The sequence below is a fragment of the Trichomycterus rosablanca genome, chromosome 13 (genome assembly GCF_030014385.1).
Source record: "Trichomycterus rosablanca isolate fTriRos1 chromosome 13, fTriRos1.hap1, whole genome shotgun sequence".
In the NCBI taxonomy this organism is placed as follows: domain Eukaryota; kingdom Metazoa; phylum Chordata; class Actinopteri; order Siluriformes; family Trichomycteridae; genus Trichomycterus; species Trichomycterus rosablanca.
In genome coordinates, this window is record NC_086000.1 from 26,441,657 (window position 1) to 26,463,723 (window position 22,067).

At 39.6% G+C, this 22,067-nt stretch overlaps 1 protein-coding gene across 8 annotated transcripts in view; it reads left to right on the forward strand.

Annotated features, from left to right (window-relative positions):
* Window positions 1–22,067, forward strand: part of ttll5 (tubulin tyrosine ligase-like family, member 5) — a 117,681-nt gene that overhangs the window by 61,561 nt on the left and 34,053 nt on the right. For 5 of the 8 annotated variants that reach the window (XM_063007191.1, XM_063007194.1, XM_063007195.1 and 2 more), the window contains exon 29: window positions 20,957–21,140. In XM_063007191.1, coding sequence (XP_062863261.1) covers window positions 20,957–21,140 — 184 coding nt within the window. Of the gene's footprint in view, window positions 1–889; window positions 1,098–20,956; window positions 21,141–22,067 lie in introns of those variants that run through there. The other 3 variants (XM_063007199.1, XM_063007197.1, XM_063007198.1) reach the window with 3 other exon arrangements.

The following is a 22,067-nucleotide window of genomic DNA, read 5'->3' on the forward strand; positions in this document are numbered from 1 at the left end:
CAACTGCCCTCAAAACACATTTTAAATAATTACATTTACGACATTTAGCTTTAATCCAAAGTGACTTAGTTATCAAATTCAAGCAATTCAGGATAGTTAAGGGCCTTGTTTAGGGGCAATTGGTAATGGTGGGGCTTGAACCGGCAACCTTATGATTACTAGTCCAGTACCTTAACCGCTGAACTGTCACTGCCTATGTTGTATGTAATGTAAGTATGTATGTAGTATGTTGGCTTACCTTCATCATAAATATTAAGAGCAAGGACTTGGGGTACAGCGGTAAATTATGCTAGTTCTGTGATCGAGTTCAAATCTTAAGCAGTGCTTTTTCTAGTGAGGTGTTTATGTATAGACATGATTGGCTCTGTCTGAAGGGGGTGATGGTCTGCCGTAATTTCGAGATGCAGTAGAATGTAAGACTTAAATCCTGTACATTTTCAAGAAACGCTAAAATAAAAGTGCTTTTTTTTACAGTTGATTTAGAATTCTGTGGGCTTTTCTTGGTGGAATCATCTTTGAACGATTTTATGGTTGGTCACAGACAATAAAACTTTAAGCTCGGTTAAATGAATCTCTAAAGATTCTTTAAAGACAGCTGGGAGTCTACGTTTTGATGTGAAAGTCATTTGATCTGTGGGACCTTTAGTGTGCTAGACAATATCCATTAACCTCCCTTGTGAACTTTAAGATAATTAAATCTGAGCAATATTTTTATCTGATCACTGGAAAGAGAATACGCTTTTTTGGATTTTGTGCTTAATAAGAAACACCCTTTCTCTTGCCTTTCATTTGATCTGGGTGTTGCTGTGTATATGTTAACTTTGGCTGTAACAGAAAGCTTTGTCGCTAATGAAGGCAGTGACTAAAACAATAGATTACTCTCCCACAGCATTCTATCAAACACTTTCTACATCCACTGTGTCTTTCTGACCTGAGTCATCTCATCACAGGAGGGAGTTACAGCCACAGAAAATGACTGATTTTCATCAGAAGGTTCATGATAAGACTCAACCTACAGCTAATACAGTAAAACATTGAACATGTTCATTCCTGTGTACTGTTTGTACCTCAATTACAATTTTATTAAAATGTTTATTTTGTGCAGTATTACTTTAAATGGATTACAGTGTGTTCAACCCTGTTACTAACACTTGATAAGGGGCACGGTGGCTAAGTGGGTAGCACTGTCGCCTCATAGCAAGAAGGTCCTGGGTTTGATCCCCAGGTGGGGTGGTCTGGGTCCTTTCTGTGTCCACGTGGGTTTCCTCCGGGTGCTCCAGTTTCCTCCCACAGTCCAAAGACGTGCAAGTGAGATGAATTGGAGACACTAAATTGTCCATGACTGTTTGACATTAAACTTGTGAACTGATGGTTATAATTATAATTCATATGTAATGGTCATTAAAATGAGAACAAATACATACTGCAAGTTATTTCAAGCAGCAGCATGCCTGGTATAACAAAAATTACATAAGTTCCGCCCCCTTGGCAGTAACAACCAAACAACCAATTTACCAAATTCAATTGACACTCGGGTTCAGTTTTACCAGCCACGCCAAGGCGTAATTACTTCCAGACCTGTTGAATCTAAACATCCCTTAAATAGAACCTGTGTGTCAGTGTGAAACTGGCTAAAAGGTCTCAACAAGCAGCACATGATGCCACATTCTAAAGAGATTCAAATACAGATGTAAAACAAAGTCATATAAATCTACCAATCTAGCAAGGGTTACAAAGTCATTGCTTAAGCTCTGGGGCCCCAGTGAACCCACAGCGAGAGCCATTATCCACTAATGGTAAAAAAAAAATTAAAAATGGTGAACATTTCCTGGTTTGGCTGGCCAACAAAATTTCATTAAATGCACATCAACTCATTCAGAAGGTCACAAATAAACCTAGAGCAGGGGTGGGTAAACTTTTTGGCTTAAGGGTCTTAAAAACTGACAGGCCGAGCCAGTAGCAGATAGGGTGGGTAGGGTGTTGAACTAATATAAATTGCATGTGAAACTTATTACCTAAGATTACCTACCTACCTTATTCAATTTGGGCAGCACGGTGGCTCAGTGAGTAGCACTGTCGCCTCACAGCAAGAAGGTCCTGGGTTTGATCCCCAGGTGGGGCAGTCCGGTTCCTTTCTGTGTGGAGTTTGCATGTTCTCCCTGTGTCTGCGTGGGTTTCCTCCAGGAGCTCAGGTTTCCTCCCACAGTCCACAGACATGCAAGTGAGGTGAACTGGAGATACAAAATAGTCCAAGACTGTGTTTGACGTTAAAACTTGTGAACTGATGAACCTTGTGTGTGAGTAACTATCGTTTCTGTCATGAATGTAACCAAAGTGTAAAACATGACGTTAAAATCCTAATAAACAAACTAACCTTATTCAATTTCAGTGGGAACAGATTAAACAGCCTTGCAGGCTGAATGTGGTCCGTGGGCCGTAGTTTGCCCATCCTTGGCCTAGAGGAATATCTAATTCTGCTTGTTATCAGAAAATTTTTGCCTGTCAGTTCGCGTCCCAAAGCTTAAGCACAGTTGGGTTAGTTCAACTGGATCAAATGATCCAATCCACACAGACATCTTTTATTTTTAAAAAAATGAATTTTCTCTCCTTTTAGCGCGACCAATTGCCCAATTGCATCATGCTTCCTCTCCGCCTATGCCGATCCCTGCTCTGACCAAGGAGATCGAAGCTAACCCACGCCCCCTCCGACACGTGGGCAGCAAGCCGTATGCATCTGATCACCCACACATTGACGAGTGTTGTGCCACCTAGCGGTGTGTATGGAGAGACACACCCTAAGAGCACTCTTTCCTCATCTCTGTGTAGGCGCCTCTAATCAGCCAGCAGAGGTCGTAATTGCTCCAGTCTGACAGAGAAATATCCATATCTGGCTTAGTCCCGCCCATCCGAACAACAGGCCAATCGTTGTTCATGTGCCCACTGAGCCTCAGCCAGCAAGGCAGAGCTGAGATTCGATACAATGTATTCGAGATCCCAGGCTGTGCTTTAAAACCCTCCAATATGTCCTGAATTAAAATGAGTTAAAAGGATCTACAAGTCAATGTATTCTGCCTGCTCAGCTATTTAACATGCTAAACACTTTATCCTAATGAATGTAGTCACTTCTAGGATGACATTGAATGGTTTAATGGGTTTGAATTTATGTTAATAGTATGACGTGAGCATTGCAGTCATTAGGTTTTGACCCAGTTAAATACTATAAATTATTATAAATTATTAAAAACTATAAAAAGATTTTGGACTGAATTATTAGAAAGCACTAAGAATGGTGTTTGAATAAATTCTACAACCATCTGGAACTGCACTAGAGAAACCAGAGACCCACCAAAGCTGTTCTGGAGCCCCATTCATGTTTTGTAGGTTTCTAAGACAATTTACTTTGCATCAGTAATTGTTAAACGCTTGTGATTAAAAAAAAAATAATAAAATAAATAAATAATACAAATGGTAATACAGGCCTTGGTAGAATGACTTTTTAGCAAGTGATATACGAGAGGAAGAATAGGCATGTGCGGTTTCATAGTGATGCACTAGTAACAACGTCTCAGACACTTTGGCTCTCATCTTCCCTTCTGTTTTTCCAGTCCAACCCTTTCTCATGTATGGAAATGTCAAGAAATTCCTGGAATGTCTGGCTTTTTCCTTTTTAAAACTGTTTTTATTTCCACAAAAAAGTAAAAAGGCTTAGTCCTCTAACCGCATGCCTATGTAGCTCTCCAACCAACTTTCACTTCTAACAATGGAAATGATTTGATGGCATTTTCTGTTTGTGCTTATCTCACTACTCTTCAATACAGGGCACCTTCTGCACCACTTATCCAGAGTGTATTCACTAAGCACCATGCTGAATCTTTAAATCCTCCCCACTTTTAGGAGTAATTAATCGTTGTGAACCTTGGTGATTGCAGAATGCAGTCTCTTCCCTGACCTCTTCACTTGAAAGTCTTGGCAGCAGGTCTGTGTTTATATTTGAGGGTTCATTTCTGGTCAAAATGTGGCATTTCTTTAGAAGAGCATCTGCCTGGAACTTTCCACTGGCTGCTGTCTGCTGTGCACCAAACCGAGGTAAATTAAAGCAAACCAGGCTGCTGTGAGAGCCCTCACCTTGGATGTGGCTTACAAATGCCGAAAAATCCCCAAGCATCATTTTTTAACAACTTATTGGGATATGTGGGCCTGATGATGTTGACATGAATTCTTTCTTTAATGTTTGATTTCCTGAGCACTCCCTTCGAGTCCAGCACTTTGGGACCAGTGGTCTGTGCCAAACATGCTGAAGCCGTTAAGCATACTGGCTCTTTTAGCCAAGGGGGTGAGGCGTGATGCTTTTCAAAGGGAAGGGGCCTTTGAAGTTGCTCTCACCAGGAGCTGCCAGGTATGCTGTATCAGCACTTCCAAGCCATTTTCTCACTCTTATTACTGTTTTTCTAAGCCTTTGTTGCACCGTGAATGTACTTCTAGTTTGTAGTTGTGAGTACTCATGGTCCTAAACACAGTTTGAGAAGATTTTAAAAAGAGAAGACGTAACATGCTATTTTCACAAGCAATGTACTTTTACTATATTAATGACATTGTATTTTGTAAAAGTATAATGTAGCCTTCTATTTTGTAGCAAAATTTCAAGTGATGGAAAAATGACCACATGCAGTGTATATTTTATATATATATATATACAGTGCCTTGCAAAAGTATTCAGCCCCCTTGAACTTTTCAACCTTTTGCCACATTTCAGGCTTCAAACATAACGATATGAAATTGTAATTTTTTGTGAAGAATCAACAAGTGGGACACAATCGTGAAGTGGAACGAAATTTATTGGATATTTTAAACTTTTTTTAGAAATAAAAAACTGAAAAGTGGGGCGTGCAATATTATTCGGCCCCCTTGCGTTAATACTTTGTAGCGCCACCTTTTGCTGCGATTACAGCTGCAAGTCGCTTGGGGTATGTCTCTATCAGTTTTGCACATTGAGAGACAGAAATTTTTGCCCATTCTTCCTTGCAAAACAGCTCGAGCTCAGTGAGGTTGGATGGAGAGCGTTTGTGAACAGCAGTTTTCAGCTCTTTCCACAGATTCTCGATGGGATTCAGGTCTGGACTTTGACTTGGCCATTCTAACACCTGGATACGTTTATTTGTGAACCATTCCATTGTAGATTTTGCTTTATGTTTTGGATCATTGTCTTGTTGGAAGATAAATCTCCGTCCCAGTCTCAGGTCTTTTGCAGACTGCAACAGGTTTTCTTCCAGAATGGTCCTGTATTTGGCTCCATCCATCTTCCCATCAATTTTAACCATCTTCCCTGTCCCTGCTGAAGAAAAGCAGGCCCAAACCATGATGCTGCCACCACCATGTTTGACAGTGGGGATGGTGTGTTCAGGGTGATGAGCTGTGTTGCTTTTACGCCAAACATAACGTTTTGCATTGTGGCCAAAAAGTTCGATTTTGGTTTCATCTGACCAGAGCACCTTCTTCCACATGTTTGGTGTGTCTCCCAGGTGACTTTTTATAGATATCTTTGAGAAATGGCTTTCTTCTTGCCACTCTTCCATAAAGGCCAGATTTGTGCAGTGTACGACTGATTGTGTCCTATGGACAGATTCTCCCACCTCAGCTGTAGATCTCTGCAGTTCATTCAGAGTGATCATGGGCCTCTTGGCTGCATCTCTGATCAGTCTTCTCCTTGTTTGAGCTGAAAGTTTAGAGGGACGGCCGGGTCTTGGTAGATTTGCATTGGTCTGATACTCCCTTCATTTCAATATGATCGCTTGCACAGTGCTCCTTGAGATGTTTAAAGCTTGGGAAATCTTTTTGTATCCAAATCCGGCTTTAAACTTCTCCACAACAGTATCTCGGACCTGCCTGGTGTGTTCCTTGGTCTTCATGATGCTCTCTGCGCTTTAAACAGAACTCTGAGACTGTCACAGAGCAGGTGCATTTATACGGAGACTTGATTACACACAGGTGGATTCTATTTATCACCATCAGTCATTTAGGTCAACATTGGATCATTCAGAGATCCTCACTGAACTTCTGGAGTGAGTTTGCTGCACTGAAAGTAAAGGGGCTGAATAATATTGCACGCCCCACTTTTTAGTTTTTTATTTCTAAAAAAAGTTTAAAATATCCAATAAATTTCGTTCCACTTCACGATTGTGTCCCACTTGTTGTTGATTCTTCACAAAAAATTAAAATTTCATATCGTTATGTTTGAAGCCTGAAATGTGGCAAAAGGTTGAAAAGTTCAAGGGGGCTGAATACTTTTGCAAGGCACTGTATATACAGGGGTTGGACAAAATAACAAACACCTGGTTTTAGACCACAATAATTTATTAGTATGGTGTAGGGCCTCCTTTTGCGGCCAATACAGCGTCAATTCGTCTTGGAAATGACATATACAAGTCCTGCACAGTGGTCAGAGGGATTTTAAGCCATTCTTCTTGCAGGATAGTGGCCAGGTCACTACGTGATGCTGGTGGAGGAAAACGTTTCCTGACTCGCTTCCCCGAAACATCCCAAAGTGGCTCAATAATATTTAGATCTGGTGACTGTGCAGGCCATGGGAGATGTTCAACTTCACTTTCATGTTCATCAAACCAATCTTTCACCAGTCTTGCTGTGTGTATTGGTGCATTGTCATCCTGATACACGGCACCGCCATTGGATGCACATGGTCCTCCAGAATGGTTCGGTAGTCCTTGGCAGTGACGCGCCCATCTAGCACAAGTATTGGGCCAAGGGAATGCCATGATATGGCAGCCCAAACCATCACTGATCCACCCCCATGCTTCACTCTGGGCATGCAACAGTCTGGGTGGTACGCTTCTTTGGGGCCTCTCCACACCGTAACTCTCCCGGATGTGGGGAAAACAGTAAAGGTGGACTCATCAGAGAACAATACATGTTTCACATTGTCCACAGCCCAAGATTTGCGCTCCTTGCACCATTGAAACCGACGTTTGGCATTGGCACGAGTGACCAAAGGTTTGGCTATAGCAGCCCGGCCGTGTATATTGACCCTGTGGAGCTCCCGACGGACAGTTCTGGTGGAAACAGGAGAGTTGAGGTGCACATTTAATTCTGCCGTGATTTGGGCAGCCGTGGTTTTATGTTTTTTGGATACAATCCGGGTTAGCACCCGAACATCCCTTTCAGACAGCTTCCTCTTGCGTCCACAGTTAATCCTGTTGGATGTGGTTTGTCCTTCTTGGTGGTATGCTGACATTACCCTGGATACCGTGGCTCTTGATACATCACAAAGACTTGCTGTCTTGGTCACAGATGCGCCAGCAAGACGTGCACCAACAATTTATCCTCTTTTGAACTCTGGTATGTCACCCATAATGTTGTGTGCATTGCAATATTTTGAGCAAAACTGTGCTCTTACCCTGCTAATTGAACCTTCACACTCTGCTCTTACTGGTGCAATGTGCAATTAATGAAGATTGGCCACCAGACTGGTCCAATTTAGCCATGAAACCTCCCACACTAAAATGACAGGTGTTTCAGTTATTTTGTCCAACCCCTGTATATACAAACAGTTATGCACATTTTTATTGCAAGAACATGTTTACCAATAAAACATTCATAAAATTATGATGAAATTATTAAATCTAAATTATTTTTAGAAAGCCAGCCAATGCCTATATAGAGTTGTTAAGTTACCCATCTTTCAGTCAGTTATTTAAAATGACACGTCTGTTCACATTATCTGACAAAAGTGAGGATCTTTTCCTGTTCATAACCCTGCCACTGAAAACAGGCGCTCATAATATGAACCATTTCTAGATGCAACACCAGTCGCGTAACTAGGAGCTCATGGGCCCCAGTGCAAAAGAAAATGTGGGCCCCCTCAACAAATTGCATATGCTGACAGCTGATCGGAATGAATTAAGTCACTCACTCAGAAGTTACACTTCAAGTCCAAATTCCTGCCTCTGGTATTTTAATGCATAGTTTTAGTTATTTTAATTTAACAAAAATATTGTAATATAATAATAACGAACTGGCGAGTGCAGCCAATGGGGGGGGGGGGGGGGGGCAGTGAGGTGAGGGGTTGAGTTCATGTCGTGGGGGACCCAACCCCCTCCGTAGTAACGCCCCTGTGCAACACGTACAACGTCATGTCGACCCACAGCGTTAACTAGAATTAATAACTGTAATTTTGTCTAGTGAAGATTTTCTTACACTTTTGAAAAATATTATTTAAAATACCTGATATTTCGCAATGTCTAGCAGCAGCAGCTCGAGTAATTGTAACTCACGACGCAAACTGGAGAAAGACCCGTGTTATCGCTTAACACAATGTTGCTGTTATAGCAGCGCAAATTAAAACAGACACATATTTACGTGGCACAAACATAGCCCAATAAAAATTGTTTGATTAAAAATTTTAATCTCGATTTTAAAATTTATGTTAACAGCCCAAATATATATATATGAAAGTGTTACCATATAGAGATTTTAAAGTTTCATTTATTGAAGCAAACATGCTGTTCAGTCCTACCTAACCCTTTGTGAAAAAGTAATTGCCCCCCCCTTAGCTGCTAAGTGAACCAGTTAACCAAATTCACTTTACAGATGGGTTCTGTTTCACTAGCCACACCCAGTTATGATTACTGCCAGACCTATTCAATCTAAACATCATTTCAATAGGAACTGTCTGGCAATGTGAAGCAGGCTAGACATTTTTTTTAAAAGCAGCCACAATGCCATGATGCCACATTCCAAAAACTTTTAAATGCAGATCAGAGACAGTCATTGTAATCTATTGGCCTGGAATCAGTTACAGAGTCATTTCTAAGACTCTGGTACTTCAGCGAACCAGAGTGAAAGCCATTATCCACAACCAGAAAACTTACAACAGTGGTGAACCACCACTAGGTCTCGGAAGAACCGAGAAGAGCAGATAAAGAACTTACTTGCCTTGTATGTGATTCCACAATGAGAAAGTCAATGGGCAAAAATAGCATTTGTGGGAGAGTCACAAGGCACAAAACACTGCTGATTCACAAACTAGGACAAAACAAGTGTATCGTTTTGGTTAATCTTGCTAAAAAAAAAAAACCCAAACATGGCTATCTCACTCTTTATGTCTACTGCCAAACTTGACTCACATGAGATATAAGATAAATTCACACAATTCACTTAAAGATGAAACATATTGTCCACAATATGCAGTCATGTGCTAAATTTCTGAGACCCCTGCTTGAATTAAATGTTTTGTTAATTTTCCTACAGAAAACAAATAAAAACATAAAGAAATAAAAAAAAAATCCAAAACATGTTTGTTTCCTGTAGAGGTGTTCATTTTTATTGGTAATTTTGACCAATCAGAAGTGTCCAAAGTCTGCAAACATGTCTCTGATCTTGAATATAAACTATATTTATATAATAATAAAATGTGTTAAATTATTTAAAAAAATAATAATAACCTTTTACCATGTTGTGCACTGTGTGATGTCTGCCATGGGTGCTGCCATCTTGTGAAGGATTAAAACAGTGCAAAGAAGTCTGGGAAATGTAGTTTTTAATACATCTTAAACTGCAGTATCTCTCCAACTAACCAATATTAAGCCCTGAACTTGATGGTGGATTTTTTTTTTCTTCTGAAAATAATTTGGGTGCCTGAAGAGTCGATAACACACATTACTGTGTGACCAAACCTCTTCAGTTCTTCAACCAGTATTTGTTGAATATTGATATTAGTCTTGAAGCAGAACTGAAGTAATCGAACAGCTGAATATGTGAGCTGTGGTTTTATTATTGGATTTTAAAAGCTGGTGTGGGGCAGACATTGTAAATGACAGTGTTGTAATAAGTCTTTGAAATGTTTCAGTAATTTGAACTGCTCTTGGATGAGAGCTAAACTGCATTTGCTTTTGGCTTAGACTGAAATTCATTTCCAGTAAGTTACTGGGTACCGCTTGCAAACAGTAATAACAGACCGGCTTCAGAATTGTAATGGAATGTCATAATTATTGGATATTACGGTTTCGGAGGAAAGTTAAAGCAATGTGGAGTCCAACAGAGACAATAATGCGTGTTTGACTTTTTCCCTTTACTTTGGCCCAAATTCTTGTTATCTTTTTTCTTACCTAAAAAAAGATTTCAGTTCTTTATTCAGACTGTTTCTTGCTTATGTCACCACCACTGATTTAGTTATAATGGTCTTTGGGATTTTGCCAACATTTTCATCAGATAAAAGCTGAAACTTAAAGCTTAGCTAAAACCTCAAATAGTCCACAACCCTGCATAAAGGTATGTTGTTCCAGCACGTGGGGTGATTAAACTGCACATTATTTAGGCCTAGTGCTAAATCAATTTAAATGACACCTACACAGTTCCAGAACTTTTGGCACCACTGGTAAAGCTGAGTAGACAAAGTGAAATCTAAACTTGACAAATATATCTTTGATACTTATTGGCACCCCTTAGCAAATTTTACATATACAAATACATAGTATATGGCCAAAAGTATGTGGACACAGCTTGTTCGACATCCAATTCCAAAAATATAAGTATAGTGTTGGCCTGTCAACTGAATTGAAGTGTGACACACAGCAATTAAGTGAACGCTTGCACTACACGCACACAGAGGAGGACTGTCGGGGCCCCACAATGGACTGGCATCATGTCCTTGTGATTCTGGGAAAGCTGGACTCCTCGTGATAAGAATAAAGCAGTAGTAAATCATGAAAATGGAATGAAATTATTAATATTATTTTAAAAGTATTTTTTATTACATTTTCGGCATTGAGCAGACGCCTTTATCCAAATCGTCTTATAATTATGATTAAGCACAATTTTTAAGCAATTGAGGGTTAAGAGCCTTGCTCGTGGGCCCTACAGTGGCGATTTAGTAGCGGTGGGGCTTGAACTGGCAACCTTCTGATTATTAGTTCAGTACCTTAACAACTGAGCTACCACTGTCCTCAATGTGTTTTTTAATGTTAATTTTTATATTGTTTATTTATTACATTTACATTTTTTCCATTTAGTAAACGCTTTTATCCAAAGTGACTTACAGTACTGTGACAGTACAACCTGGCAGTGTTGGGACTTGTACCAGCAACCTTTTGATTTCTAGTCCAGTATCTTAATTGCTAGGCTATCCGAAGTGACTTACAGTACACAGTCTACATTTACATTTTCAGCATTTAGCAGATGCTTTTATCCAAAGCGACTTAGTGTGCTGTTGCAGTACTGTCTAAGCAATTGAGGATTAAGGGCCTTGCTCAAGGACCCAACTGTGGCAACCTTTTCATTACTAGTCCAGTATCTTAACCACTAGGCTATAACTGCTCTTATTAAATTAAATATTTATGATAAAAAAAAAAAAAAGCTTTTTCTCCCCCTTTAGCGCGTCCAATTGCCCAATTTGCATCACGCCTCCTCTCTGCCTCTGCCGATCCCTGCCTTGACCGAGGAGATCGAAGCTAACCCACATCCCCTCCGACACGTGAGCAGCAGGCCGTATGCATCTTGCCATCCACACATTGACGAGTGTGGCGCCACCTAGCGTTGCGTGCGGAGAGACACACCCTAAGAGCACTCCTTCCTCATCTCCGTGTAGGTGCCTCTAATCAGCCAGCAGAGGTCGTAACCGCACCATTCTGACAGAGAGAGACCCACTTCCAACCTTAGTCCCACCCATCTAAACAACAGGCCAATCGTTGTTCATATAGCCACTCAGCCTCGGCCGGTAAGGCAGAGCTGGATTCGATACGACGTACTCGAGATCCAGCTCCGGTTGCAGCGTGTGTTTTTACCGCTGCGCCACCGGAGCGGCTATGATTTTTATTGTAATTATTATTGATCTATTATCTAATTATTCAATCTATTATTGAATTATTATTTTTTATTATTTAGGGTTCTCTATACAATTTGACCATTTTAATTTTATATTTAAAACTTCTACTTTTTGGTAGAATAAAGCTTGAGAACTTGTTCTTGCTATGACAGGCAGTAAATGTTAAAATCATGCTAAATAATTTAACCAAGTACAGTCCTTAATAAAATCATGGAAATGTAGAGAACATGTTTAATTTGGTTCCATAAGCATTGTCAAAACTAAAAAAAAAAAAAAAAAAAAAGACAGACATTGTTTTGCTAAAATGCACAAGTCCAGGTAATGTCCAGATAAATTCATTTACCAGGTCAGAACAGAACCACAGAGTGATGTCTGTCTGTGTTTGGATACAAAGGTTTTTATTCATCCTAATTAGACCCAGATGGAGGGTTGTTTCAGTTTGTGCTAATAAGTTGATGTAGACACCCTAAGGACAACATACTGGAATCAGTGATAAACTGAGCCCCAGTTCACTTAACATGAACCATATTTCTGTAGCCACACATACACACTTGTCACAGTGAATTTTATTATGATTGCTTATTACTCCTTAATAGAGGGTGGCACGGTGGCTTGGTGGGCAGCACTGTCACCTCACTGCAAGAAGGTCTTGGTTCCCAGGTGGAGAGGTCCGGGTTTTCTGTGTGGAGTTTGCATGTTCTCCATGTGTCTGAACTGTGTATGGATTTCCTTGGGTTTTCTCCCAAAGACCTGCAAGTGAGGTAAATTGGAGATACAAAATATCCTTTGACATTAAACCTAAACTGGTGATTCATGTGTAACCTGTATCTATCTGTCCTGTCATGAATGTAACCAAAGTGTAAAACATGTTAAAATCCTAATAAACAAACAATACAACTTTCATTCATTTGCTTTAAAAAAGATTTTTGTAGTGTAGAGATGGACAGATATACACTGACGAGGCATAACATCATGACCACTGACAGGTGAAGTGAATAACACTGATTATCTCTTCATCACGGCACCTGTTAGTGGGTGGGATATATTAGGCAGCAAGTGAACATTTTATCCTCAAAGTTTATGAGTTAGAAGCAGGAAAAATGGGCATGCGTAAGGATTTGAGCGAGTTTGACAAGGGCCAAATTGTGATGGCTAGACGACTGGGTCAGAGCATCTCCAAAACTGCAGCTCTTGTGGGGTGTTCCCGGTCTGCAGTGGTCAGTATCAATCAAAAGTGGTCCAAGAAAGGAACAGTGGTAAACCGGCGACAGGGTCATGGGCGGCCCAGGCTCATTGATGCACGTGGGGGAGCGAAGGCTGGCCCGTGTTACAGACGGAGCTACTGTAGCTCAAATTGCTGAAGAAGTTAATTCTGGTTTTGACAGAAAGGTGTCAGAATACACAGTGCATCACAGTTGCAGGGCTGTTTTGGCAGCAAAAGGGGGGACCAACACAATATTAGGAAGGTGGTCATAATGGTATGCCTGGTCGGTGTACACTATTGTCAAAAACATTCAGGAATTTGCGCTCATAGTAATAAAAAATAAAAAAATCCATGAAGCCAGGCACTAATGTTGGACAAGAAATCTTGATGGGCATTCAGCATTTCAATTCATCCAAAATGTGTTTAATATAGTTGAGGTCAGGATTGTCAAACCATGCCTTTATTGACCTTCTGCTGCCACAAAGTGGCTGCCTCACAGCAAGAAGGTCCTGGGTTTGATTCCCAGGTGGGGCGGTCCAGGTCCTTTCTGTGTAGTTTGCATGTTCTCCTCGTGTCTGTGTGGGTTTCCTCCAGGTGCTCCGGTTTCCTCTCTCAGTCCAATGACATGCAAGTGAGGTAATTTGGAAATGCTAAATTGTCCATGACTGTGTTCGTTATAACTTTGTGAGCTGATAAATCTTGTGTAATGAGTGACTATCGTTTCCTTTCGTGGATGTAACCAAAAGTGTAGAATATGACGTTAAAATCCTAATAAAACAAACAAACATTAGGAATCATGTACACATACCTTTTGCCATATAGTGTGGATCGAACTCAACACTCATGAGAGGACAGCACATTGGCTCAGTGGGTAGCACTGTCGCCTCACAGCAAGAAGGTCCTGAGTGAACCCCAGGTGGGACAGTCCGGGTCCTTTCTGTGTGGAGTTTGCATGTTCTCCCCATGTCTGCGTGGGTTTCCTCCGTGAGCTCCGGTTTCCTCCTACATTCCAAAGACAGGCAAGTGAGGTGAACTGGAAATACAAAATTGTCCATGACTGTGTTTGACATTAAACTTGTGAACTGATGAATCTTGTGTAACGAGTAACTACCGTTTCTGTCATGAATGTAACCAAAGAGAGTAAAACATGACATTAAATCCTAATAAATAATAAATAACCAAACTCATGAGGGGAAATTAGAGATCTGATGCAGTGTGTGATTAGAGAAAGAAGGCTGTGGATATTTTTGTGTCTTTAATTTGTAAATGTTTCTTGTTTCTGTTATTTTGGCCACCTATTTCCTGTTTCCATTTTTGTAATTTAAAATTTTAAATATACAGAGTTTTTAGAATGTACATACAGATTAGAAATAAAAATCAGACTCATCCTCACACGCTTTGTTGATCTTAACAGTGACCTTTTAACCTCCCAGAATTCCCTGAGTGAGGCACCCCTTCTGGCTAGCAGTTATTAACAATACATGTAATGTAGCATGACCCTCTGTTAGCTGTGTTTTCCTAAGCTGAGCAGAGAAAGAGAGAATGAAAAAGAAAATAAATAGGAGGTGGAAATACCCTGAAGCTTCATGTCCTGATGTTAGCCACATTGACCAGCTTGGTGCCTTGAGTTATTACTCCAGGGTCCTGGAATGATGTCATTTCCCTTAGCGGGCCTGCTCCTTAGTGTTGTGCATGAGAATAGTGTGCAGCATGTTATTCTTCATATCAGCTTGTTTACATGCAATAAGCAACGTTTAAACCAGACTGAGATCCTCCATAATTACTGGACGTGAGCTAATGCTGTAGGCTCAACAAATAGTGCAGGCTTTCGGTTATTTATCTGTGCTTACAAACAGATTTGTGTTTTCAACTGTTGCTGAAAGGTCAGCTTTACACAAGGAGTTTTGGGCAGTACATGGATGGATCTGCTTAAAAGAGAATTGTCCATATGAACTCTATCACAGAATTTTGTTTTTGGTTTTATTCTAAAAAAAAAAAAGAAAATATGTATTTTGGTCAGATTTAGTACCGTATCATGGAGTGGATGGGAAGGTACAGGCAATTGCAGTGCTGCTAAGTTTTTGTATCAAACATTTACATCTTTGCATACATGAAGACTTGAATGAATTTCCCTGATTCCAGCTTTTCCCCCAACAGTTCATAGCAGCAGTGATGGGCATATGTTGGCACAGATATCAGGATTTCTTTCTCTAATTTTCTGACTAATGATTTGTTGTTAGGACTCCTAAAAGGAATTTTGTTTTTTTTTGCTCATACTTTTTGCAGGCCTTTACACACTGGCACACTTTATTAGGTGCACATTTCTAGTACGTAAGCTCTTCTAAGAGGGAATACATGAACAAGCAGGGTATGTAATTCAGCACCAGAATTAAATGTATTAAACTGCCTCATGTACACTGAGGGTATTGAATTGCTGCTAAATTAAATTTCAGCACAGCGTCTTTAGTCTCACTCTATATTGTGTGTGTGTGTGTGTGTGTGTTTGTGTGATCGATCGATCTCTGCAGCTCCGCTCGAAGTTAAATTAACCTCAAGCCATTGAAAATTAATTCCAGTAACTTTTATTACTGACACAACCAATCAAATAGTGTCTAATGTAAAATGTAATGCCTCATTCATTTATTTTACACCATATGCTCTTTTTCACGCAACCTTTTTTTTTATCTGGGCTTGGGACCACGACAGGTGCACCTCCCAATGGCTAGACTGTTTGGCCGTACCCCCTCAGGCACCTCTCATAAAAAAACAAGGTTTCAAATCTCATAGTGGGCTAGCATTTTTCTTTATGCATTTTCTCCCATTTTCTCCCGATTTAGCGTAGTCAAAATGTCTTCCGCTGCTGTGGATTCTCTGAAGCTGCACAGTCCAAGTGGACCCCTTCTTTACCCACGTGCTTCTGCACAGATGCCTCTATCTGCTAACCAGGGGCCTTGCACAGCATTTAAATACCCCACCCACTTAGTCTAGTCATTTCCCCAACCCACGGTGGCCAATTTGTGTCTGCTGCAGGCACTGCTAATTGTGCCTGCTAGATGGCGCCCAGCCGACCGGTAGCAGAGCCAAGACTCGAACCGGGGTGTTCAGAATTTTGGCGCTGATGGCGGAATATCCTGTGCCACATGAGTGCGAAATTGCAATTCTGATGAAACTCTGATAATCAAAGTGCAAAGCTGTAAAATTTTGCCCTTAATCTTAAGTATACTAATAGTTTTTGAAGAAATGTACTAGGGCTGGCACAGATCCCGATACTCTATATCTGTATCGGTCCGATACTGGCCCAAATCACTGGATCGGATATCGGAAGGAAAAAAACGTGTAATCCGATACTGTTGCTTAATGTAAATAACACTTAATGTAAATAACACTTAATGTAAATAAGGCCATTGTTTGTGTGTAAAGCAAATAACACATGAAGCTACGTTACAACAGAGTGCCGTTTATTGCCACTCACGCTTGATGACAACATTAACATTTGCCACTGATCTACAACTTATCCGCAACAGCCATTCAGAAATTAAAACACAATGATGTACTTAAACTTTTAGCATTTTAAAAAATCATCTACTACTGCCACATCTAAAAACAATACAAATCTCTTTATAAATGATAAATTGCTCACCTGAGATAAAGAACCTATCTTGTCCCGGCTTGGAGATCTCTCACATCCTCAACGATTAACCCATTAGTGTTATGAAATAAAACAAACCACACCGTTTCCCGTTTAGCCACAGACGTCCTCTTCAAAATCCAGCAGGGTTTTATAATAAGTGCGCTTTGGTTTTTAATTGATCTAAAAACTTGACAGAACTTGAACAGACAATCTCAACTCTGTGTCAATTCTAATTGGTCCATCGCGTTTGATTGACATCCACATCTTCCAATTGTTGACACTTTTGTTAAACAAGCCAAAAATGCTACTAAATGTTCTGTGTGTAAAAGTGAAAATAAAAACAGCAGTTTTGTGTAAGTGTGATGTTGTAGGTTCTGTATTTATTCCTTTAGAATATTTGTTTCACAGTCTAAGCATTGTTATTTAGATAGCTAGTTTAACCATGGTGCATTGAGACATGTTTTATTACTGCTTAGTTGTTTGAGAGGAGAAATGATGGTATCGGATTGGTATCGGTATCGGCAGATACTCAATTTGCAGTATCGGTATCGGACATAAAGTGGTATCGAGCCAGCCCTAGAATGTACTATGTTTATCTTAATTTACCAATAAATAATTACCTTTACAGCTTAATTGTCAATCACTGAATAAATTGGTCCATGCAAACTTTTTTTAATAATGCTGATATCTAATAATTTTTACTTATATATTTCTTGAGCTCTAGGGACATTAAAATATAATGAGGAGTATGTTTAAGATACACCTTTTCCTAACTGAACTCGGAACAGATAATGCTATTTTTAGTTATTGTAATGCAGTTTGCTAAGACGTGTATTCAGTATTTACTTGGTGCCTGCACTGGTTTCCTCTGGGTACTCAAAGTTCCTTCCTCTTGTCAATAACATGCCAGTTGATAAATGGACTACTCTAAAGGGCCTCTGGTTGTAAGTGTTTCTGGATATGCTCAGACCCAGAGCAACCCTGTTCAGTCTGAAGTGGTGACTGAAGAAAAATGAATAGATGGAGTTTCTGAGTATTCCGTCTAACCTTTTCTTTAAACTTTTCTGGCTAAAAGGTGTTTTTTTTGTCACCACCACTTACTGATGTGTTGGTTTTTCACCTTTAACACTGCAGTCTCAGAAAGGAGCAGAAAGCAGGGTGTTTTCAATAAGCTGGCCTCAGAAGACAGCTAATCATGTTCAAAACACATGAAGCTGTTTAAAGGTTTGCTTGGCTAGGCATTGAGCCGGTGATGCTGATGGAACTTGATGTGTGAAGTACAGGCCAGTGAGAGGTTGTGTGTTCTGGGAAACTCCTGTTTGCCACAAATCCACATGCTTCTCTAGTTAATAAAATACCAGCATGGGGAAACCTACTGGTTCGGTTGTTTAATAGCAGCTTCTAGCTGTATTTATTATATAAGCTGTGTAGGTTCCGTGGTTTTGTGTTGAATATAATTATATATATAATTATATAATAAAATAGTAACGTTTCTGTCAAAACTAATTTGGAATTGTTAACACTCACCAACCAATTTAATATGTATACGTACACATATTGTACATACATTTATTGGTCTTGGCACTCTGTGGATTTCCAGTTAGTGACTGTAGCCCATTTGTTCCATTCATTTCGTCAACCCTCTCCCCCCTAGAGACCTTAGCTAACTTTGCTTGCATGGTGGAATATTCTCAGCACAGCAATGATGATATACCACTACTACTATTCATTTTTAATTCTTTTTACATTTTACCTCTGCTTTAATATGGTCTGGGTTACGCCGGGTCTGATGCAGTAAAACACCCCCAACAGGATGCCAGTCCATTGCAGGGCCTCGGCTATCCCCTCCTCAGACATAGCCAATATGTAGACACCCAACCGGTCAGTAGCACTGCTGGGGATTCACACCCTGGATATTACTAGCAGTGGTCTAGCGTTGTTTACCGCTTTGCCACTGGAGCGACTATAGGACCTGGCAACACGAGGAAAAGATTAATGTTGACAAAAATAGGAACATCCTTGAAACTTCATGCAAAATCATGACAATGACCCAAAGCATACAGCCAAAACAAAAATGAAATGTCTTTAGTGCAAGTCTTTAAATGTCACAGACGCTTGCCATCAAATCTGACAGAGTTTGAGAGAATCTGCCATGAAAAATAGGATAAACAGCACAAACCCAAGTGTGCAAAGGTTGTAGAGACGTAATCCAAGAATGCTTATAGCTGTATTCACTGGAAAAAAAGCTCCTGCAAAGTATTGGATAAGGGGGGCTAAATTCAAAATTTTGTAAGCAACATGTTTGTGTTTAATTTGTAATTCATTTTCTAGAAACTCTGTTTTCACTTCATTATGTGTAATTAAATGTAGATTGGTGAATAAAATGGAGATTATATCCATTCAAAATCAAATCCACATCACAAAGTGTGCAACAAGTGAAGTGGAAGGAATTAACTCCTATACATGTATAATAATTAAGCCTTACAGACATGTGATCTACTATCTTTTAGTTTATTATATTATTACTTCTATTAAAGTACTCTGTTAGCAGCCTTGTGTGTTAAATGAAATAATAAACCACATGAAATTTGATTTGAAGTAGCATGGTCCAAAATTTGATTTGAATTTGATACCATGTACAAAAGTGTCTTGAATCTGATTGGAAAATTTAAACTCCATGTGGTTTTTAGCCATTAGACCGTGGAAAATCTGTCCAACTCTGATCGACCATGCCAGGAAACTTAAGTTCCCTGTCTGAACATATCCTTAGGGTTTTTGTATTATTCTGGAGTATCGAGTATTGAATTGAATATATCAATGTATATATATATATATATGATCAGACCGACATATTTCGGGGCAGCACGTGGTTAAATGGGTAGCACTGTCGCCTCACAGCAAGAAGGTCTTAGGTTCGAGCCCCAGGTGGGGCGGTCCGGGTCCATTCTGTGTGTAGTTTGCATGTTCTCCTCGTGTCTGCGTGGGTTTACTCCGGGTGCTCCGGTTTCCTCCCACAGTCCAAAGACATGCAAGTGAGGTGAATTGGAGATACTAAATTGTCCATGACTGTGTTTGATATAACCTTGTGTAATGAGTAACTACCGTTCCTGTCATGAATGTAACCAAAGTGTAAAACATGACGTTAAAATTCTAATAAACAAACATATCAGTTCAAATTTATTTACATCATTAATGCGACCTGTAATATGTGCATTTATATTAAAAAACAAACTAAAATTTTTAGAGGGGTAAAGTAAAAAATAAATATTTATTTTTATTTATTCGCTCTTATAATTGGGGATGTACCTGTGTTCAGAATTAACCAATCACATTCAAACTCGTGTCAAATAGTAGTCAGTACAAAACCTGCCGTGAGTGCCAGTGACTGATTAACCCCATATAAAGTTCAGCTGTTCTAGTAGGATTTTCCTGACATTCACTTGGTTACTGCTTACAGCAAAAGCCATGGTCTGGAAAAAGCTTGCAAAGTATTTAAGGGATCTCATTGTTAAAAGGTATCAGTCAGAAAAAGGGTACAAAAATGTCCAAAGCATTACATTTACCAGAAATCTCAGTGACAAAAAAAAAAGGGGATAAAATATGGCACAACAGGGACTTCATCAATTTTGAAACGAGGTCCAGTTCTTGGTAATGTATGAAAAGTTGCAAATACCTTCAGGTCTCTGCTGAAAAGCTGAAGATGAACATAAATTTTATCTCTTAGCATGAAGAAGATCAAAGTTTGGAATGGCCCAGCCCGAGCCAAGACCTGAATCCATTTGAAAATCTGTGGGGTAACCTGAATGATGCCTGCAAAGCAGGAAAAAAACATTGAAATGTTTTGTTGCTCTTTAAACTTCAATTTCATTGCCTAAAATATCATTAGGAAATGTCAGTAGACAGTATAGATCCACTAGTATGCTACATCAATAAGCCAGTTTTACCAAAATTTTGCATGAACTAATTGAAGTACCACAAACTAAAGCTTTTTAAATGGCCCTTACAGCCCCATGAATTAAACATAATAAAATGTGTTGGTAGATTTAACACTAATGGCACCAAAATATGTTAAAATTAAAAATGTGTATGTGAAACCAAGAATAGAAGGACTACCAACTGGCTATAAAAATGTTTGCAGGATTAACTTGGTGGTTAAGGTTTTTTTTTTAATTTTTTAATTTTTATTTTTATATATTACACTATTTTAGGCTTGATGCCATGGTTTAGGCCTGTATATCCCACCTATTCCTATGATCTAAACCATTAACAAAATACATTTTGTTTTTAGTCGCAGATCTACATTTGAGGATGATGTTTCCCAGGCTGCCTGTAATCTGCCCCCAGGAGTGACCCTGCAACCGAGCTATCAGCCCCCATTAGGCAGCTATCAGCTCCAGTTCGCTATCCAGCAGCTCCAACAGCAGCAAGTGCAGTCCAAGAAGCTTTTGGACCAGAGCCGCTCACGACATCAAGTCAGTGCTAAAATCTATTTTTACAGCTAACGAAAACCAATAAACACTAGGCCAAATTCTGTTTTGTTTTAATGCAGATTGTGCTAATGTAACACATTCGTTGTGGTAACTGATTTATTGTGCTAACGGAGCAGATTTATTTATCAGGCTTTTGGATTTCATTTCTGTGTTCACGCCGTGTCATGAAGTGCAAACTACTTGTGCTGTTTTTCAAACAGTTTAAACAGTTTGGAGGAGCGAGCACTAAGAAAGTGGGACATTTTCAGATGAGTAATGTTTTTCACTTTTAGCCATGATCTCAATGTCATAACAAAGACCCTAAACTGTTCAAAAGCATACATTAGGAAACATTAATTACACTATTTAAAAATCTGCTTAGCCTAACCTTTGTATGTGATACTGAGAGAGAGGGAAAACTTTATTTAGTTTCTTTATTTAAAAAAATAAATGAATCTGGACATGCAACAGTTGCAAAAAAATCTCTTCTAAATGCAACAGTAAGCACCCTTTAAAAAATATTTTATTTAAGATTTCATTCATTTATTTATTTATTTAGGCTTCTCAGTGGGTATCACTGTCGCCTCACAGCAAGAAGGTCCTGTTTTTGATTCCCTGTTTTAGCGGTCCAGGTCCTTTCTGTGTGGGGTTTGCATGTTCTCCCAGTGTCTGCGTGGGTTTCCTCTGGGAGCTCCGGTTTCCTCCCACAGTCCGAAGACATACCCGGCAGAAGTGGGGTAGTGCAATTTACCACTGCACCACCGAAGTGCTTATGTTTTGTAAATGTAGCTGCTAATTATTTTGTCACAATAACTTTCACGTCTGTATCTTTAATTGTGAATGCTACTGGCAATGCACACTAGTATTATCAACCACTTTATCCTGCTCAGGGTTGTGGCAGGCCACAAAGACCAATCCATTGCAGGACTT